General features: G+C 35.9%; 1 protein-coding gene across 1 annotated transcript; it reads left to right on the top strand.

Moving 5' to 3' along the window:
• The first annotated feature begins 21699 nt into the window (after positions 1-21699).
• Positions 21700-22257, top strand: LOC145978784 (uncharacterized). Its single transcript, XM_083111602.1, has one exon. The coding sequence runs from the start codon at positions 21700-21702 to the stop codon at positions 22255-22257; it is 558 nt and encodes a 185-aa protein (XP_082967728.1).
• The last annotated feature ends 722 nt before the right edge of the window (positions 22258-22979 follow it).

Genomic DNA, 22979 nt, shown 5'->3' with positions numbered 1-22979 from the left:
GTCCCATGAAGAGTAATATCCTTCAAGGTGGGTCCCGGATTGAAAAAGGTTGAGAACCACTGCACTAGAGCTATTAACAGCTCAACATCAGTGACAAAACTTCCTGCAAGCAAATTGCAAAAAGAAAATATATAAATTTTACAGGCTGTCCCTGCTGTTTTATTCGTTAAAAAAATAATTGAACGATATTGTGCAAGATAATACTAATTCATGCTCCCAACCTCACGTACTGCATGCTTTGCACACCATGGCACAGTTTTTAAAGGCCTGAAATTCTGATCAAAACACAAGACCAGTTCTTTTTAGAAATATTATTATTTAATGGGACAGGGACAAAAATGACATTAAATAATTCAGAATACAATCCCGTCCCACGTCCACTTTGGACGACATCGTGGATAAATGGTTGAGCTCTGATTCCTTTCTTTAAAAAATGCCAGAAATACAAAGAGCGAACTATCGCCCCCCTCTAACAGTAAAGACTCCGAAATGCAGAAAAGAGAACTACATTGGTTAAATGTCCAATTTATAAATTAGGTATTGCCCACGTTTTCAGGGCTTTGGAAATACCGTGTGGTCCTTACGGTATGGAGGGAGTCCTGCTGTTCATGGCCACAGGTAATAACTTGGAACCGTGGACGATGTATGCATGTAAAATTCTCCACAAAAATCCACTGCGACGTGCACAGTGGATGGCGAAAAGTCAATAAATCTGAAAAGTTTCATACTGTGTCACGCATAAAATTATCTTGTTGAGTTGATGTTTTAAGTCCACTTTATGCACAGATAAGCTAATCGGGACTGGAACTACAGTTTGAAGTGGGATCCGAATGGGCCTCCACCAGGTATCGAACCTGGAAATCCTTGATTACAGTTTGAATAATAGTGACAACAATAGCATGTGTAAATTCCCACGTGAGTAACCAGATATTACTTTAAATACCTAAAATATTAAATTGAAGTTTACTGTGTGTTTCAAATTTCTTTTCGGCTTGTTAATTTTCCAATAAATAATTAATATTTTTAAAAGTTTAATTAAAAATTTAATTGTCTATTAATATAACTTTAATATTTATAATTTTGAAAATTTTGCAGTTATTCAGCAGAAATGTCCTTAACGCTATTTTTAATGGGATGGAAAATTTTCGATCCTGCCCCGCCCCCTCCCAAGTTAGGTCCCATGTTACGCCCATGATCATAAACAAGTTATTTTTCTTGCAGTAGTGGTCCAGATGAAAGGAAAACCTGGTCAAAATTAATTTTTTGGCTTGTGACCTCTGAACGCAGATTACTTTGGATTATTTCATATTCTGGAAAGAAAACAATATTGGATAATATTATGATATTTTCCTGGCAATTGCTCTTACAATACAGTAAACCATGACTTGTGCGTTGTTCAATGCATTTACAATTTAAGCCTGAATTGGTTTCAGCATTAGCCAACGACTGGAGAGGACGTTTAAGGAGTTGTGCGACCAGTGGCGTGCGGTGACATTTTCCGTTGGGGAAGCAGATCCCGAAAAATTAAGAAAACCAAGAATTCAGTGCTTCTACATGGTACGTTATTATGAAAAAAATGAGCACTCTACCTGATACTGTTTCCTTATCGTCTCTGAATGTCCTGGCGAAGTTGTTCATTTTCTCGAATTTCAGTTGGTCTGTTGTCAAACTTAATGCAACAGACGATCGCGGATGATTGAAAACAATTTTTAAGATTTTCACACATTGCAATATTCGCAAATCCACTTTGGCATCACGCAGTTCTTTCCGTAGTAAATAGTAAACAATGCCAATACAAAAGTTTTTGAAGCAAACAAATAGAGATTCACCCGAAAAACAGTAACTTTTCACCTCGCAAAGCGTTTGAATAAAGTGTGACCGCGGCCAACAAGTTTTACCAACTCTATTTGGCGGATGTGTCCATGGACATGTTAGCTGTCTTAATAGACCGAACGCTCTGAAACGTTTATCTTCACATAGAATATGCCATCCGTATATCAGCAATCATATTTTTGTGTTTCTCCTGTGTTTTGAAACTTTATATTTTATTTATGAATATTAATTTTAACTAGCTTGGTGGATATGCTACATCGCTGACAGTATACAGCACACTTGGACACTTAATCGTGCAGTTCGCAACACTGAGGACATCAACAGACTGAACCGATGGTACTCTGGCTTTCTTTCAACCTTACCGGTTGGAAAACAAAATTTCCCTCCACATAGCGTATCCTCCCATTGAATCCTTCAAGGTGGCATGTTGATTTTTAAGGGCCTGGATGGCGTTGGCTGCATGCAGGCTGGCCAGGGTGATGTGTCGCAGATGTTTGTCAACACGCCACGAGAGGGTGCGGATGGCTCCATATCGGAAAAGGACGAACCTTGGAGGATTGCAGGTTGATTCTGTTGAGGCAACACAGGAAAAATAATGAAAACAAAAAGTTAAAGAAGTAATTTTGTAACAGTTATGCTGTGTGTCAGCACTGTTGGCCTTGCTGTACCGGAAAGCACGCGCATGTGTGCGACACACATACCACCTTTGCGCAGACATGGTGTAAGCAAGCGAATATCACACTTTTCTGTGAGAGCCGGTTTCCTTTTTTTAATTGAAGCCTCATTGAAGGTTAAAAGAATTGTCAAATAGCAACTTCTCCTATTTTCTCAAATTTAGAGTGTATCTGAAGTTGTACAAAAGATGCGAAGGAAATGTTTGTCTTGAAATTCCTCTTCCTGGACTTTCTGCTTATACTGAGATTGCTCAGTTGTTTCATCCCAAACCCACGTAAGAAGAATCAAGATCTCTGCATTTTAAAGGCACTATCAAAATCGCCGTCTCTTCCACTTGGAGAAATGTGTACATGGTATGGCCTAGCACTGACTGAAGGGGAAACGTAAGGAGCTGATTCAGTTACCTTGATTGATTTGGTATTTTACGTTCCACTTTATGCACAGATAGCCTGATCGGGCCTGCACTTATAGTTCAAAGTGGGATCCGAACCACTTTTCAATGTGCCTTCACAGCGTATAGAACCCAGGACCTCTTGATTACAAGGCAGTGTCGTTACCACTACGTCAACGTGGAGGTCCTGATTCAGTTACATGAGTTTCTCCAGGATATCACTTCTTCTTGTCTTCCTGAACCTGGTTTTGTTGCAATTTTGTTCGAGCTGTTAAATATAATAAGATATTTGTATGAAAAGGGGCAAGAACGGGCAACAAAATATTTTTGGATTCTCAAACTAGAACGTTATGCTAACATAAGATGGTTTAATTTTAACTTAAGCTTGTTTGACTTGTTTTGTTTCTCTACAAGAGATATCAAAATGGAAAAAATCTGAGGCGTTTAGCATTAACTTGAATTCTGGCTCATTACTAATTGAATAACTTGATTAAACCAGACTACAAAAGTATATCCTTGAAATGAAGGCTTAAATGTAACAAAAACTAACTTTCAAACCGCAATTGGCATCTATATGATATACGTATGTTTATAAAAATACAAAACTAACTAAGTGGAAAAATCCTTTCTACAGCAAACAATGAAAGTTCACATCATACTCACAATTCAAGAGTTGCTAGCCGACTGAACGTGACACCTATCATGCAACAGCAGGTAGTTATCAACAGAATAGGCCTTATATTCTCGAATTACAAGGGTGCGATACTAGTTTTCACAACTTTAAGTTTTGGGATTTTGACCAGGTTTTCCATTCACCTGGACAATCTGGACAAGTGTGCAGTGATATATATATATATATATATATATATATATATATATATATATATATATATATAAAACAGTTCTATGTTGTAACATTTCCACATATCATAACTGCTTACTTAAACTAAAATTATGTGGGAGGAGCATGGGTTCTGGTCGGTGTAACATTTCTAATTCTCACAAAATTTATTGGCAGATAAATTTTATTTTGTTCTACAATTCGATTTACAATAAAAGTCATAATAATACCAAACAATTGACACCAGTGAGTTAGAAACTTTTGTTGATATAAACAAGATTATTCATGGTCGCTGACTGACTCTCATTCCCGATTTCACCTTTTTCCTTTATTGCAAATTATAACTTAATATAAAACTTCTGATTTAATCCTTAAGATGCTGTGTCAACACTGAATATTGGGGTTCTTGCCGAGAATGTAATTCAGGCTTACTCTCTCCACAACAGTTGAGATTGCCAAATTATTTTAAAGCTAGATTATCATACGTATGAAATTTGAAACCTCATTAATGAAAACTAGAAGGGTATGGAGGGTTAGAAAATTATTAACGGGCCTCAGACTCTATCTAATCGGTGCTTATTTTGCATACAAGTCTCTACGTTTTACTTTACTTTTTAATAGGGCTACATAACAACATATAGGGTAAGATTTTCATGACGGCATTTCTTGCGAATTCATACACATTGAAGGTGTAAATAATTAGTTTCAATATACGCGTTTCCAAAGTGGATTTCTTCTTCACTGTTCACTCAAGTTGTCTGAAATGTGGGACACGGATCGTAGTTTGGGTGACTCTACTCTAGTATGCCAGCATATTGTACTGATATTTGGATAAAATAAATAGACCGACATGCATTCAAATTTCATACTTTTTACTTCTATATCTTATTAATTCTTAAATAATGATTTCACCTTGCGAACTAAGATTTTCAATTAATTAATAAAAATTGATATTGCTTTAGGACATATTTTTATGTCTATTTATGAAAGTTTTATATCATAAATGCATTTTTATTTTGCATAGTGTGGCGTTTTTGAGTCATCACTAAGTGTACATAAGAGAAACTATTGCTCAAAATGTAAATAGTGGAACAAACACACATGCACATGTACAATAATATTGTACAGCACATACATAAAACACAAATTATGCACATAAGCCTACATATATTTTCAGTTTACCATTACTGGTACCTCAAAATTTTATATCACAAAAAGGAAGTCCATGTTATAAGTAAACTTACTGTTAATACAGGTAACGTTTTGGACAGCAAGTACTTTCAAGGCATACACTTTAAAATGCAAATATCGACGTCAGTTGAGCATGGAACGACACATTACTAACGAAGCAAACAAGAGAAACGTGCGATCCGTCCGTTGTGCAAGAACGTCAATTTTAACCCCGTTGTGTATGTTTATTGCCAGTTGGAAGTAGATTTACAGCATGTAGCATATGGCGCATGACTCTTCCTTGCTCAAAGTACGCAAGTTAGTTGCCTTACTTGGTATAAAACGTGCCAAAAAAGCGGGGAAAGTTACACCTGCAGAGGTGTAATTTATACCCACTTGCACGTTGTTGTTCTTGTACAATGGCTGGCTCTTATCAGCGGTGCCTGATCTTACAGGACAAATCTGCATCTTCCCTTTCTCTCTCCAGCGATGGAAATTCTGGTCAAATGGAAAAACAATGAAATCGAATAATCTCCTCAGGCAACGCTCTTTTCAGCGGCATAATCTCACTAGATTTTCATAACGAATAGGCGGCTATTTTCTGAGCTAATGATCCGTACATGATTGCCAGTGTTTCACCTCTGATTGTATGAAATCTGTGCAGACGTGTGTGCTTGAAGTTTAACAAGTAGGATGTTGTTTTACTTCATAACTGTGATGAACTCCACGAGTAATAATCAGAACATGTGTGAACATATTGATAGTTCATTTGTTACAAATTCTTCAACGACTTGGCTATTGCCCAGTAAGGACAATCATAAATCTATTAAAATTCTCAGAGGTTTTTCAGCTCATCAAATTTTATCTCTGTAACTACTTGGGGCGTTCCATGTGAAAGTACCCTGAACCTTAATTTCCAAAATTAAATGCAATATCATATCTTGTGAGTGAACAATCTAATCTGTTGGATAAAAATTTAAACTCTACTACAACATTCAAAGGTCAATTACCTTCTCTTTGTCTTAAATGATTTATTTTTCATCATTTCAAAATTTCCAGAAATTTAAATAAACTTGTTACCCTTAACTCAAAATTGTTCACTTATAGCTACAAATCTGGGAAAATATTTTAAGGGTAGTTAGATATAATCAACAGTGTTAAGTTTCATATTTTATTACACAGGAACTGTAAGGAAAATGTTGCATAACTATCAGTAGAATAGTTACTTTAATATAAAAAAATGTAGTCCGCCTGTCCCCTGTGACAATGAAATGCTCCACTTCAATAATACCCAAAGTAATGCTTGATCAAAAGAGTATCTTCTTTGTAGCCCTTTGGATGAGAGAACATAACTGATCTCAAATAATAACAGTATCGAAATACACAACAAATATGCATATCTAACAAATATGCAACGGAGTTCCTACCAAAAGTGGTGTAACACCCTAATGGGTTGAATGATTTGGTTTATTTTATTTCACTTTTCTGCTACCCGTCAATATTAGGATATTATGAAATGGATGAAGGACACTAACAACACTAACAACACTAACCATGTCTAGCCCGGAATTCGAACCCGTATCCTCTGGTGTGGCTATGTTAAGCATTCCGCCAAGGAGGCCAACGACCATAATTGGTGTAACACAACAGCTATTGGGATGTTAAAGACTTCCACACTTGGTGTGGTTTGACAGCAAATGGTGTAACAAAACACCAAAACTGGTGCTAAAGAACGCCAATTCTGAATTAGCATTAAAAGGATTGTGTCCAGTTGCAACCACTTTTGGTGTTATTATATATAAATATATTTTAATAACGTTACAAAGTAGCATCTGAATCTGAGGTGGGCCAGTTGGTACGAGTGGATAATCTCGCCTAAGTTCATTGCCGTCATTGCAGTTGTCCAGTCTCTCACAAGTGCGCACCTGGTAGTGACTATGTGAAATAGAAGCAGTCGTAGAGGGTTTGTTTTTCACACTACGTTCACTATGGAAAATAATCTCTAGAACTTACCTGTACATCATCTTTGTGTCTTCTTAAACTGTGCAATGCTCATTGGATGCCTTTACTATTTTTCACGTTTGCTGGCAGAGGCGCAACCACGAATTTGTGTCTGGGGGGTAGGGGCAAGTACCAGGATAAACGTATCAACAACTATAACAATAATAATACTAATAATAATGGCATTATTATTATTACTATTAATATTATTACTAGTGGTGGTAGTAGTAGTATCAAAGACGTTATTATCCTCATAAATTACGCAAAGAGAGGGTAGAAGTCGGTACTAAAGCATTTGTTTGGATCAAACTATTTGAAATATTTTTTCAACACAGTCAGTTTCACATTAGTGGTTGCGCCACTGTTTGCTGCATAATGTACTATTATAGAAATTGAATCGGTAAACTAGATCTTTTGCATTCCTTGCCATTGATCTGCTACTAAGCTACGAACCGCCCTGTGTGTTGATTTTACCATGGATTGCCATTTAAAGATATTTTTTGCCGTTCATATGTATCTCGAGTATGTGAGGTATTTTTACTTTAAATTTTGGCTTAGATATGTATTCTTTACCCTGTGGCAGATATTTGTATTAAGTTCTATATTCTATTTTCAATTTCTGTCAGTGAACTTATCTGATGTGCAACAAACTTTAATATTTGTCATTCCATGTCAAATGAAAAAGGTTCTCAACCTTATTTTTTTATTATTAATTTGAAATTTGACATACTCAAATAAACCAACCATGTAGGAGGAACCTATGCAAACTTGCAGTTCCATATGTTTTGTATTTCCTAAATTGCAGATGTGTAAATTGTGTGATTCCAACCAATTATTTCACCAACTTGTTAATTGTAAATTGCAATATCTTGCCAATATTTCGCTTAAATTAATGATATTAATAATAATGATAATAAATAAATAATAAGTAAAATTGTAAAATAAGCATAAAGTTTGAAGATTCCGTATGAAATGGGATATCCTCGTTGCACAGGCAACCTGACACACAACGAGGTTTGTAGGGCTCGTCTATATACTCTGTATAAGGATACTATGCCGAAGTAAAATTCCGAGTAGAAAAGATGTAATCATGGGATTTATTTATTTATTTATTTATTATTTATTTCAGAAATTGAACGCAACAGGTATATTACCCATTAATGGCGTTCATTATACAATAATTTTGTGATAACATTATTGAAATATTGCACAGATGAATGTAGTTTATAGACAGAAAGCATTTAACAAACATACAAGTCTTAGGTTCTATCGTATAATAATAATTTATGTAATGTTAGTATATTCCCTTTCAAAATTGCGGTAGGGCAAAATAAGTCCACACTGTTTTCTAAGTCCACACTGTTTTCACTTTTGATGGTATCATTAAATGTTTTACACATATTCCAAATTGGGGATATTGTCAGAGCGTTGGTTCTATTCCGACGGAGGCTGAAGAGTTGCCTTCTTGGTCGTAATTTTCTGGAGGAGACGTAGAAGTCGAGCTGTGACAGGGCGAAAGGAGCTTCAATGAGATTATTTACAATTTTGTGGAGGAAAATGAGCTGATGCATGATGCGTCTGTTTTTGAGAGTTGTTAGGTTAAAATTGCTGAGAAGGTTCTCACGGGATTCCATTTGAGGGTATGTACCATCTAGTTTGTACTTTAAGTGTCTTAAGAATTTACTTTGAATTTGTTCTATTTTGTTTATATCTTGCTGGGTTTGCTTGCGTATGCAATTTTCGCTCTAACGTAAGCATTATAGAGCATCATTAAGTTTCCGAGATTTTTGAACTCTTTGCATGTACGCATTATAAATCCCAGAAGCCTAAGCGTCGTTTGTTATGAAGTTAACGTGCCAGTGAAATGTAAGTTTAGAATCAAACAGAACTCCTGGATCGTTGATTGTTTCTACCCGCTTTAATTTTTGTTATTTATGCAATAGTCGTATTTTATTGATGTAGTGTTTCGAGTATATGCCATTTGGTAACATTTTCCGCTATTTAAGATTAGTTTGTTGCTTTCGCAAAATTCCACAAGACTGTTTATGTCCGCTTGTAACTCGGTGCAGTCACTGTAACTGCAAATTCTTTTGTACATTTTTAAATCGTCCGCAAAAAGTAGTTTACCCGATTGATTCAGATGTTCGTGAAGATCATTTATGTACATGAGAAAGAATAAGGGACCAAGGTTAGAGGCTTGGGGAACTCCGGATGTAGCTTCAAATTCATCGGAAGTATTTCCCTGAAACGTGACGTACTGTTTGCGGTTTGTTAAGTAGGATTGACACAATTGTAACAATGGATTCGATAGATTGTATGATTTCAATTTTTCTATTGAGATTCTATGGTTTACGGTATCAAACGCTTTCGAAAAATCTGTATATATTACATCTACTTGAGCTCCGCCATCCATCGCGGTTGCGATAAAATGAGTGATTTCTGATAGGTTGGTACAGACAGACGTTTTACATAAGAAACCATGTTGATAAGGAGAGATCACTGATCGTATGTGATAAGAAATGTGCTTGTAAAGAATTTGCTCTAAGAGCTTGGCAGGTGCTGCCAGGACTGCTATCGGCTTGTAATTCACTACATCATTTTGCTTATTTGTTTTTGGTATCGGGGTAATTTTTGCTAATTTCCAAATATCTGGAAATGTTGAGGTGGAAAGTACAAGATTGAACAGCGTGTGCAGGGGGTATTTGAGTATCTCACCGCATCCTTTAAGTATGTAAGGCGGAATTTTATCGGAACCAATAGACTTTTTCGGTTTAAAATTTTTAATAGCATCTTCGATTTCTTTAAGACTAATATCTGATAGGTTTAGTTTATCGATTTCACTGTAAGATTGAATATTCAAAGTCTTATTTTTTCCATCATCCTGCCGGTACACCGATTGAAAATATTTAGCAAACGCTGTTGTTACTTCTAGAGTGTCAGAAAGTACTTTACCTTGATATTGAAAAGGTTCTGCTCTTTTTTGTTTTTTCATATTTTTGCCATATGTTATACTCTGTGCTTGAAATATAATGCGTATATGCTTTTTGAATCCCTCGTTTAACAATATTCCGAAGTTCTTTAAATTTCTCATAATGATGTTCAGCGTGGGGAGCGTTATTTTTTCATTTTTGCCTATGATATGCTTTTTTACTGATATTCTTTATAATTTCCCGTGAGAACCAGCTCGGAAATTTCTTTGGTTGAGTTTTCGTTGAAGGTACGCATTTCTTAAATATGTCATACACCATTTCATAGAACTTAATCAATAGCGGCATTAATATTAGTGTATTTCTTCAGATCATTCCAATTTACAGCTCTCATAAAATTATACATTTTTAAAAAATCTGCATTCCTAAAGTAATAGTTATATTCTGCTTGAATTGAATTTTTTGTGATAGATTTAAATTTAGTCATGGCAACGTCAATATTTAAAGCTGGGTGATGAACGTCTTCTGGTACGAGAGGATCGGATTCCCTATTAACGTTACTTAAAATCAAATCTAACGTTCGTTCGTTATCTTTTTTTATGCCATTGAAGCTGTTTAGTAGGTGGAGTGACATGAAATGACTCAATTCTACGCAAGCTTCGTTTGAAAATAAGAGATTGTAATCCGCCCCCTTTATCTGAGGGAAATTAAAATCCCCTGCAATAAAAAGGGAAGAAACCCGCTCATAAAGTGATTCTAACGTTTGATAGAAGGAACTGTATACAGATCGATTCGTATTTGGGGGGAAATAGGCTACACAAATATACATATTTATTTCGCTAATTTTTACTAACAAGTAATTTATCAGAGGGTCAATTACGGGAGTTTCTATTTCGATAGCTCGAAACGCCCTGTTTACAGCCAGAAGTACCCCTCCCCCCAAGCCTTTGTCAGAAGATTGTGCATCGCGATCCGACCGAAACAAAATATATCTATCGTCAAGGGTGCCACGATGAGGGTGTAAAGCCCTGCTGAAAAAACAATGTTAGTTTTAAATTTATATATTTCACACATAATAATTCCATTTCATCCACTTTTTGAATTAGAGTGTTATAGAGACGGATAAAGGAAATTCATTAAATAACAGAAATTATTTATAGTGCAACGGAAAATCTTATTTATGAACACAAAATAGCTCCTTAGCAAATACCCTATATAGGGTTCGTCACGATTGAGCAATACTTCACTGTCGACCTGCACCGTAAAAGAGCAAAGAAGCGTTATTCGTTTGATGTTGTCAAAGGGTGAAATCTTCAGAAGAATGAAGGTTCCGTATGGAGACACTTGTTTGGTACATCTGGACTTATTGCTTTCAGATTTTTCATTTAAGTAGCAGGCTACTTATGTGAGAATCAGAAAGTAACACGAAAAAGTGCAGCTTGACGTATATTTTAATCACGCTGCAACGGTTACCTCAATTGAAAGAGACATCAATAGTTTAAAATATATTGTTGCCTGTAATTGTACCTACCATGTGCCATTTATGAAGAGAAATATGATACTTGGATCATTAGACTATCGTTATCAAAATGTTGGGTTATGGATTACTAAATCATGCGGGATTTTAGTGCTAAAGTAACGATGTTTCAACACTAACTTTTATGCAGACCCTTCTTTCACCTTCACAAGAATGAACTTGCATCGTTTGTGCCCGGATACCCTACATATTCATTTGTTAACCACTCGCCAAGCGCATCAGGGAGCAAGGTGCTTACGGTGCACATCGTTTAGAATGATTCATAGGTTCATGAATTATTTATTTGCCTTTTGTTAACTGAAATTTAAGATCTATCTATCACACAGAAACATTAGTTCATAGTGTCCACATTTCGAATTCGCTCCATGATCTTAACAATTGAAGTGTCCTAGCTCCCCACTTTATAGGTCTAGGTATTGCATGGCTGAGGGTACTGCTAGATAGGGTTCCTGAGAAAAATAGATAGCAATGTGAGTTTGTTGATACATGCAAAATTTAATCTGTACGTAGATATAAATAAGCAAGTGAGGCATTGGAAATATTCATCTGGATGGGCAGCTGTCATCCAACTATGGTTGAGATAGTTTTTATGAAGTTGTATACATTGGAGACTAAAGAGCAAATTCCTCACAAGTGATAGACGTAACCTTATACTTTCCTTGATGATGTCTAGGGATGTAGCAGTTTGCAAGTGCATATTGTCGAAATTATTATCACTACGCTTACTCTACGCAAGTTGTAGTCAAATTAATTCCAATATATTATTTTTTATTAACTTCAGAATTTTGGACTGCCAAACAGTGTGTTAGTACAAAAATACTTGATTGTAGGTTTGGAAGTGAAAATAGTGCGTAATATGGACATCAATCAATAATTTGCATGACAAAACAATAGATAATAAATATAGCAATATGAATCTCCTAGTTAATTATGCTGAATACTAATATCAATTGTGACTTTTCTATATTGTTAACAATATTAATATATACAAAAGAGCCCTGCAAATTGCATCATGCCACGAAGACAAATAGGAGTGTGTGAAGGTAAAAGCTCCACACAATCAAAATCTCAGCCATTTGTGGAGGTGATGTGATAAGCACCACGCTCAGGCTCCATGTACTCTCTATGTACTAATTTATAAGAGGCTCAGAGAATCTCAGAAACCTCCATGTAGGAGCATTGCCCAGAAATTCCCGCTTGAGATGACTCACCCTGGGAATCAAATCCAGATCTCCCGCGTAGCAGTCGGACGCCTTAACCATCTCTTTACATTTTTTAAAAAAGAAAACTCCTAAGCGGAAGTTTTCCTCACCTCAACATCATATTAATTTAACACAATTTTCCTATTTCATTCAGGACTTCAGGACAGACAAACACAAACAAACATTCATGTCTAACCGGGATTCGAGCCCGGGACCCCTAACGTCGTAGCCCACTGTGCTAACCACTCCGCCACGGAGGTCGACAACCAATTGGACAACCGCGGCTCTTATTAATAAGAGATAGAGGAGAAAGTGCCTTTCATGAAAATAATTCGTAAATCAATTTCTCAAGTATGCGATTCGACATTTATGTAACGTATTTTCATGAAATGAACGTTGTTCCTTGATTTTACTCAAATTAAACAGCAAGACTCTACTCCAATGCATGAAAGTACGATATACAAATAAACATACTGATCAATCTCTTCAACTGGTTATCTGATGCACGATCCGTATTTGTACTCCTGCCAACAAAACACAAACTGACAAGTTGATTGCTAACCTTTTTCATTCTGAGGAAATGGCGTAAACGAGCCTTAAGTTGATATTGACCCGCATTATGTCCGTTCAAACCTGTCAACATTTTTATTTAACCTACTTTCGACTCTGTAAGCACACTGTAATCAACAGCTGTCTTGGCACAGGATATTTTTAAAATAACAAAACGTGACTCGAAATCGATTTGGAAGATAAGTTGCATCATACCACACAATGAGTAACAGTGATAGAATTTTCAGTCCCCTGTCTGTAAAAGGAATGGCTGACAGTGTGTTCAATATACTCATTTTGAATTTTTTTATTTTCGAGTGTGACAGCCATCAAAAATTCACCCTATTAGTCTCTTATTATATCGTTCAATTGTCTCTTGGCTTTACACTTTCTATTTTTTCCTCTTTTTAATTGATTGCCACTGGCTTTGAAAAGTATTACTATGCAAGTGAGGAAGACATAGAAAGTGGAGAACACCAACAGAGGGGTATCTATTACATTAGATACTGCAGGATCTTGCTACAGAGGATTCGTGTTTTCGTGGTGTAATTTTTAATTTCAAAGAGCTGGATTTAAACTGCAAATTATATTAAAAAACTATCATTAAATATTTTTAATGATAGTTTTTAAAATATCAGCTGCCATGTTTATTCACAGTTTAATGATAATTACACTATTTACGGATTAACATGATTAGTATTTTGTATATTTTATTCTGCACAAATGTTTGCCATTTTTACCTATACAAATTATTTAATTTTAAATCAAGATAAATTTGAGTGTGTTTACAGTTCACATAATACATTTCCTTTCGTACGAGTTTCACCCCATCAGTACATATATTTTGTTTCCTTTCTTTTCCTTTCTTAGAGCCTAATAAACGCCATTAAATGATTACGAGATTAATGTGCTTTCACCAAAAGTTATTCTGACATCTACAAAATTATTATGTAATGTACGTGTATATACATTATTCTAGAAATTCTTTTCAAATTCACATGATTTGAATCTTGATTTAAATCGCGATTTAAATCGATCCACCTTGCTTAATGACTATGTATAAAAGGTTATAAAATAATGATCAACTTTTAGTTGCACGTGGTTTATGTAACCAATAGATATCCATGAGCTTGTTCTGCCATGTACAAATAAAATACAATTTGCAGTCTATTTCTTCTCTTTGTCGTATTGCAGCAGCAACATACAACAACATTCTGCATTTTACAAAAGACTAACTATGTATGTAACCTATTGTTCGTTCTCATTCTATTTTTGGAATTAGAATCCTAATGCAATATCACTGCTAAGCCACAAAAGTAAATTACATTCTAATCTCCTATGAAGTGTACTTCTTGACAAGTTATTAATGATATCATTATATGTTTTTTGCTTCTCATCTAGATAAAAAGACAATGGCTTCCTATATTGCTTCATTGGATGCACTTTAGAATTAGATCAGCCAAACAGGCATATTTATGCAATGTAACTGAAACCTAATCTTCTGGGATGCAAATTATGCAAAGTAGTTTTGGGTAAACGGAATGGTACGAATTGCTTGAAGAATACTGGTCTTAGTTTTTGTTACTTTGGAATAAGGTGGAATGGGTTTCATAGATTAGGGATGCCTATTGATAATAATTGTTCTTTACAGGCAATTGCTTACGTAGGATTTTGTTTCCAAGGAGGCTGGAATTGTGTAGGAGATACATTCTAGGAGGTGGGCGTCACACACTAAAATTATTTCGTAAATATAATTTTTAACCTTCATTTTGGTGTTTTAAGTCCACTTTGTGCGCAGTAAGGCTAATCGGGACTGGACGTGCAGTTTAAAGTGGAATCCGAACCACTATGTGCCTCCACCGGATATCAAACCCCGGACCTCTTGATTACAAGGCGACGACGCTACCACTAGGCCATCGGGGAGGCCCTTAACCTTCGTTTTGAAAAATGTTCAAAGTGAAAAATTATAATCGAGTTCATTTTAATGTGGGTTTGCAAAGACCACTTTGTTTTTTTCCTGAGTTCTTACTACTTTCTTTTGAATATTTGTATTTCCTTAAAATTTCGGGAAGAGCTGTAGCCCCATCAGTTCCTCTCTTGCGTACACCAATGTTTATAGGAATGCAAATGTTGTAGCTACAGGAGCATGGGAACCGGCAGAAAGGAGCCAGGGGGAGCACTGCCCCCCTGAGATTTCTGGAAACAATTAATGCAATTCGAGTGGTGAAATTGTAGATATATTTTATAACAAAAATATGTTTTTTTCTGGCTTACAGGCCTTAAGTTACAGCACTATTATTATTATTATTATTTGAAGTACGGTTACATTTAAGCTTACAGTCTATTTTACACTGATTATCTAACTATGAAAAACAGCTTTTTGTCCTACAAAAATTAATGTTAAGTATATAGTTATGCAAATTGTATATAGATATAAAGAATATGGAAATTATAAATGTATGTAATTTAAAAGAAACAGTAGTAGTAGAAATAGTAATGTATTAATAATAATAATAATAGCGGCAACAAAAATAAAAACAATAATAATAGCAATAATAATAATAATAATAGCTATAATAATAATAATAATAGAGGAGAACTGCATTTTCTTCCCACTTGGGTAGAAGAGCAAATCGCGAAAGTGGCTGCTTCGCATTGCTGCGAGCCTTCCAGTCTATTATGTATACAGTTCAATGGTGTCAACTACTTCATTTAGTTAGCAGCAACGCAAAATGTGACCTGGCAGAGTGGAATCACATCGCCTCAGGTGCATGTTATATATTTTTTCATCTGCTATTATGTCTTCGTGCAGTGACATGCTCCAACCTCGGTCCTCCAACGGCCATGGTACCACCGTTGGACAGTAAGCAAGGGAGAAAAAAATATTGTTACTTCCGAGAAGAGTAGAGTGACCCTAGGGTGTACCACATTCAGTGTGGGAACGGAGGAACCCTTTCTGCATACTTCAGTAGTTGCAAACTGTACTTTACGACAGCTGCCGATTTGTAATGCTTTGTGATCCAACACCTGCTGGGCGAGCAAGCAAAAGTGTACCAATCGCTACACCATTATCAGCGAATTTATCAGACTACGCGTCCTCATAAAATGGCTCCCACAGTTAACATTTATAGTTTTTTATGCTCCACCATGACAAAAACAACGCGTGCAAACACTTCCCAAGCATCGAGAAGACATGGTGTGACCAATCGACGTGAGTGGCTCGGCTTCCGCTCAAACTGGTAGTTTTGTTTCGGCCTGGATGCTGATTAACAGTGGTAGCGGTTGATGCCTGGACCAGACGCTGAAGTTCCAGCAAGAAACCGCCCACGCCCATTCAAAGGGCCCAATGTCAAATGTAGCCGCGGGTCAAACAAGCAGCAGGCGTGTAATATGAAAATCATAAAGCATTCCGTCCCTGCTATGCCTCATTACCTTTTCCGAGCACACGTCGTCGAACGAATATGTTATGGGCGTCACTCAACGTTTTAATTTTTGTAACATTGCATCAAAAACTGAACACTATATGTGGAAAGAGTGGTAGTCACAAAAGATCGTTTTTGGTTGTGAATATTACAGCAATGATGTTTGCTCCAGTAATTAAAGGTAAAATTCCCCATGCACATTGCACCGTGCCATGAAGGCACATTTAGCGGGGTATGTAGAAGTAAGGCTACACACATTCTCGATCATGGCCAGTTGTCATCAACACCACGCTCTGGCCGCCTATACCCCGCAGTGTTGCTCCCAGGTACCCATTTATTAGACTGGGTGAACCCCAGAGCCGCTTTATGCGGGGACAAGGTCGGAAAATTTCCGAGCTTTGATCACCCACTCCGGGAATCGAACCCGGGATTCCCGCTTGGTAATAGAGGCCCTACCGTCTACACCACCGATCCTCCAATCCAGTTGTAGCACATGACAATGTTCACCAGCCAGAAATTTAAGTTTTTACAGCTGTGTTTATGGCACCCAAGTAGAAAAGGGGTTGCTTTTACACGTTTATGGTGAAGAGAAATTTACAAATCTGCACCGTAACGCCATATTATTAATTTTGTTTCACTTTTTTTAGAGCTTTAAAGCAGAAGTTTTCAGTCGAAAATTTAAATCCAAGCAATATAAGTATTTTAAAATCAACTTTGTAATGTTTGAGAGCTAACACTTGGGGTGTATTTTTGCGTGGATCATGTTAACTCTTTCATTACGTTCGGGTACATAGCTGTACGTTTTAGCGGATGCACATACTTATTATTCTTCTAGTTTTAAGACCACATTCTACATATGATAACAGGGACTGAGCGTATTCTTTAAACTCGAATCCGAACAATTATTGAGTTTTTAGTTTGAGTTTTTGGTTTAAGGCCACTTTATGCACGGGAAGTCTAATCGGCACTGGACCTACAGTTTAAAGTGGAATCCGAACCACTTGTGCCTCTACCAGATATCGAACCCGGAGTCCTTGATTACAACTATATTTCCGTGAACTACGAGTGAACTATACAAATGGGAATTGGGGAATTCCCATCACATCCGCCCTGTTCACTGATTCTTCAGCATCCATCCTTTCAAAGTCCTTTGCAAATATTAATTTAAAATACTCTGTTTTATACACTAGTTATGTACACATATCCAGAGTCTCACCCAAAAACTAAGGTGTCTAAAGCATCGCTTCAACTGTGAAGCTTTATTGCCAGTAGAAGGGAAACAATTCAACGACTTCCCTCAGCTACAAAGCCGACGTTTCTGTAAACTCATATTGGCGGTAGGCTGGACCGTGCCTGGAAATGAATCATTCAAATGTTTGTTTCTTATTCGTATCCAAAGACAATAATCTTTATTGGAAGGGCGTTCTGCAGTTCCTTATCTGGGAGGCACGAATTGGCATGCACGTGAATAACGGTCCCAAGAGATGTAATTCACTCACAGCACCTTTCCTTGAGGCACACCGAGCATTTCAATTTGCAATAACTGCCATCGTCCGTGTTCCTCCAAATCAATAATTTCCATTGCGATTGCCGGAGGATGCGTTTCGGACGTAGCAGGAAGACCTTGTGCTCCTTGCCTCCAGGTTATCGTCTTGTGGCGTCCATCGGGAAGAGTTATTGGGCTGGATGACCATTACTCGCGGGGCAGGGTGACTCCCACCCGCGGAGCCGTAATAGGATTCCTGGAGCAAAGCGCAGGTTATTAAGGCACCCTCGAGATTGTTATCAGGTCAGAGGAAATCCATAAATTGTTTCCTTGCGTAATGAGAATGTGTAGTGGTTTGATACTGGAGTTTCAGTTCACAATCGCCATCGATACAAGGAAACCCTAGAGTATCTCGAGTTCTTTCGAGAAGAATCGGATTGAAAGTTTCTCTTCAGCAACTCTTCTATCCTGAAAAGTTTTCAGTTGAAATTTCCTCTTCAGCAACTATTCTTTCATGAATAGTTTTCAATTGAAAGTTTCTCTTCAGCAACCCTTCTTTCCTGAAAAGTTTTCAATTGAAAGTTTCTCTTCAGCAACTCTTCTTACATTAAGAGTTTTCAACTGAAAATTTCTCTTCAGCAACTCTTCTTACATTAATAGTTTTCAATTGAAAGTTTCTCTTCAGCAACTCTTCTTCCATGAATAGTTTTCAATTGAAAGTTTCTCTTCAGCTAATCTTGTTACATTAATAGTTTTAATTGAAAGTTTCTCTTCAGCAACTATTCTTACAGTAATGGTTTAATTGAACGTTTCTCTTCAGCAACTCTTCTTACATTAATAGTTTTCAATTGAAAGTTTCTCTTTAGCAACTCTTCTTACAATAATAGTTTTTAATTGAAAGTTTCTCTTCAGAAACTATTCTTACATTAATAGTTTTCAACTGAAAATTTCTCTTCAGAAACTATTCTTACATTAATAGTTTTCAATTGAAAGTTTCTCTTTAGCAACTATTCTTACAGTAATGGTTTAATTGAACGTTTCTCTTCAGCAACTCTTCCTTCATGAATAGTATTCAATTGAAAGTTTCTCTTCAGCAACTATTCTTACATTAATAGTTTTCAATTGAAAACTTCTGTTCAGCAACTCTTCTTTCATGAAAAGTATTCAGTTGGAAGTTTCTCTTCAGAAACTATTCTTACATTAATAGTTTTCAATTGAAAACTTCTGTTCAGCAACTCTTCTTTCATGAAAAGTATTCAGTTGGAAGTTTCTCTTCAGAAACTATTCTTACATTAATAGTTTTCAATTGAAAGTTTCTCTTCAGCATCTCGGGCCTCCCCCATGGCGCAGTGGTAGCGTCTTTGCCTTGTAATCAAGGGGTCCCGGGTTCGATACCCGGTGGAGGCACAAGTGGTTCGGATCCCACTTTAAACTGTAGGTCCAGTCCCGATTAGCCTTACTGTGCATAAAGTGGACTTAAAACAGCAACTCAAACTCTTCAGCATCTCTTATTTAACTAATAGCGGAATTCTTTAGCTTATTATTTCGTTATAGAAAATGACACTCTTCAAGATATACCCTTTTTAAACAATGGTATGCTTGAAATGTGTAATTTTAATTCGATCACAGTGCGTATATGTGGCTATCTCTAATATGATTTCAATCACTGTTTTACTTAAATTTCTCCTTCGATAGAATTATTTTGTTCACGAGTATCTATTTCAATATTGTATTACATGTTATCTGGATAAGTTACATGACTACTAATATATATTTTAAGAACTTTAAAAAAAATCATTAATTGTATTAATCATGTGCAATATTTTTACATGAGTGGATTACAAACTTACATATCACGTTTAACTAATACTAACAATTCAGATCTAAAGTTTCAACTGAAGAATCGAAATGCTTAATTTTATATTAATATCGCAATAAGATCATTACAACTAGTCATATATTTCACGTTATTCTTTATTTCATTCTTCTTCAACATTTGTCATTAAATGACACTTGATTCACTACAAACAGGTTAAATTGAAACGTTCATTTAACCTAATTTTTGGAAGCTCTTTGTTAAGTCTCTGAAAATGTGTTTCATTATATACTACCCTCAAGATATTTAAGAATTTTCTTTTTTTACTCGAGAAGCTAATTCGAATATTATAAGTAGGTATTACTAAATTGAAAGTAAAATACAATGTATGTTTTGATGGTTAAGAAATTTGAATTATTTTGTATGTTAAGATGCACAAGGAAATGAACACATCTGGCCAAAGAAGGATATGCTGCGTCTCAAACATAGCCTGGGCTTTAAAGCCTTATTTGTCAACTATCAACATGTGGAACCTTCTTATATTCCGATTATTATAATGTGTTTCATAATATAGGGGAAGGTTGCCATCAATGGACCGCTTCCATGGATGAACCTTCGACGTATTTTCCCCAACAGGGCTAGCGCATGCGCGAAGACAGTTGAATTCCCTTCCTTCCCGCCAGTTGCGTTCAGAGAAGGAACACGTTGGAGCCATTCCACCGCGAGCTAAAAATGCAGGTACGTTTTCAATGTTATAACTCTACACTTGTTCTCTGTAAATGTTTCGCGAGTAATACATCATTTAGCAACTTCACACATCAGTGAAGTTAAAGAGCGCTTTTTGTACTACTAAATCCGATATAGGATGTTTCGTTTTTTGTAGGCATTGCTTCTGTGCCTTCTAAAGAATCCAATATGGCGAAGTTGCCATCATTGAACCACTTCGTGTTGCGATGAATGGACTGGTTTGTCAGGTGGTCCATTCATGGTTACACGAATACACGAATACCTTTTGTGACTTTTTTATTGCATTGTATTAAATCCACCTTTTGTTATGTTCATATCGAATGTTAGACTTGATTTAACATTTTATGTTTTATCTCATGAGGCAGGCACAAACATATTGTTTAGCTACACTATATTTTTTTGCTTAAAATGGTTAATCGTATTTTAATGAAAAAAATTGATCTATGGGTCTATATTTTATTTACCTTACATTATTGTTATTAATTGTAAATTGTAATTTATATAATATTTGTAATATTTATTATCAGTATGATTATATTTTTATATTTAGGCCTATGATTATTTGATTAATAATTTATTTTTAATTTAAATTAAATACATAGCTAATAATAGCCTATACTACTAATACCTATTCTTATTAGCTAAATTATTGTAATAAATATATAATTATTTCATTACAAATATAGCAGTTATAAATTACAATAATTGTTGTTTTATTTCAGAAAATGCCAAAAGGAGTGAAATATGGACAGTGGAAAATGGAGTCCACGGAGCGTGCCATTGCGGCCTACCGCAATGGAGACATGGGTTTGAACGAAGTGTGTCGACAATATGAAGTACCAAAAGCAACACTGAAGAGACACTTGGATGGGAAAAACAGTTATACTGTGGAAGGTGAGAAAATTATTGATAGTTTAGGAGATCTACATCCTGAAGTGAAACAGGAGCTAGTCGACCACGTTTTAAAACTAGAAGACGCATTTTTTGGAGTTACTGCTAAAGATTTAAGAGCATTAACATTCCAAGTCGCGGAAAAAAAAACATTGTAAATAGATTCAGCAAAGATAAACTATCAGCTGGAAAAGAGTGGTATTACAATTTTATGCGACGACACCCAGAGTTAAGTCTAAGGCTTCCTGAAAACACATATATTGCTCGCCCATCTGCATTCAGCAAGCCAAGAGTCCATGAGTTCTTTGACTTTCTTGAAAACATTGTTGATAAGTATCATCTTAATGGAACAAAGATATTTAACAAGGATGAAACGGGGCTGCCAACTGTACAGAAGAAACCTCAAAAAATTTTAGCTGCAAAGGGCAAATCTCAGGTTGGCACTATATCAAGTTCAGAACGAGGTACGATGACAACAGCAGTGTGCTGTGTCAGTGCAGGAGGTTTCTATGTTCCGCCTATGCTCATTTACAAACGTGCTAGAGCGTGCGAAGACTTCAAAGATGGCTCACTACCTGGGACAGTGTTTGTCTTTAATCCCGAGAGTAGCTATATCAACAAAAGACATTTTCTGCGAGTGGATGCGTCATTTTATAAAAAGTGTAAAACCAAACAAGCAATCCTGTGCTTCTCCTTTGTGATGGACATTCTACTCACGCTAAAAATTTGGAAGCCATCGAAATGGCCAGAGCTAATGGAATTATTTTGACTTCCTCAACTTACAAGTCACAGCTTGGAAAATCCACCCAAAGAAGGGAACCAATGAAGCATCAACTCGACTCCACTGAAGGAATGAAGAAAGTAAGAAATGCTAATGCATCGAGCTGGTTCTGTGATTTATGTGAAGAAGACGCTCAAAAAGATATGATTCAGTGTATGATATGTAAGAAGTGGGTGTATGAAGAATGTGCTGGTATTAAGAAAGGACAGAAGAAATACTTCTGTAGGGAATTCAAACAATAAACAAATGTAGTTATACTTTGCATAATGAGTAACTGAGATAAACTTATTTTTGCATAAGAATTCCATGCAAAACTTCATTGTATGTTTGATATATTTTTTTTCGGTGTTTTCTTTTTGTTCGTTTTTCCATAAGAACTTACACACATGTTATTTAAATCTGCTTCTGAACAGTTCAAAATATAAAACATGTAAACGATTTGTTAATTATAGTCATCAAAAAATAAAAAAGATATTCATGAGAAATATGAAAATTGTTCAAGATATGAATGCTGATTTGACTTTTTCACATAATTTTTCGTACGTTTTGTTTTACCTAAATATGTATTTCATTGTTTCTTGTTCTCATGTAATAAAAACTAATTATTTGATACAGTTTTCCTTCTTTTGACAAATGGTTCATTGACGGAAACTCGATGGTCCATTCATGGAGACCTGTTGCTAACAATGGACTATTTATTACAATTATGA

Source organism: Lepisma saccharinum, chromosome 25 (genome assembly GCF_977018435.1).
Source record: "Lepisma saccharinum chromosome 25, izLepSacc3.1, whole genome shotgun sequence".
Taxonomy (NCBI): Eukaryota; Metazoa; Arthropoda; class Insecta; order Zygentoma; family Lepismatidae; genus Lepisma; species Lepisma saccharinum.
Note: the sequence above shows the minus strand (reverse complement) of the source record. Positions and strands in the feature narration are given on the sequence as shown.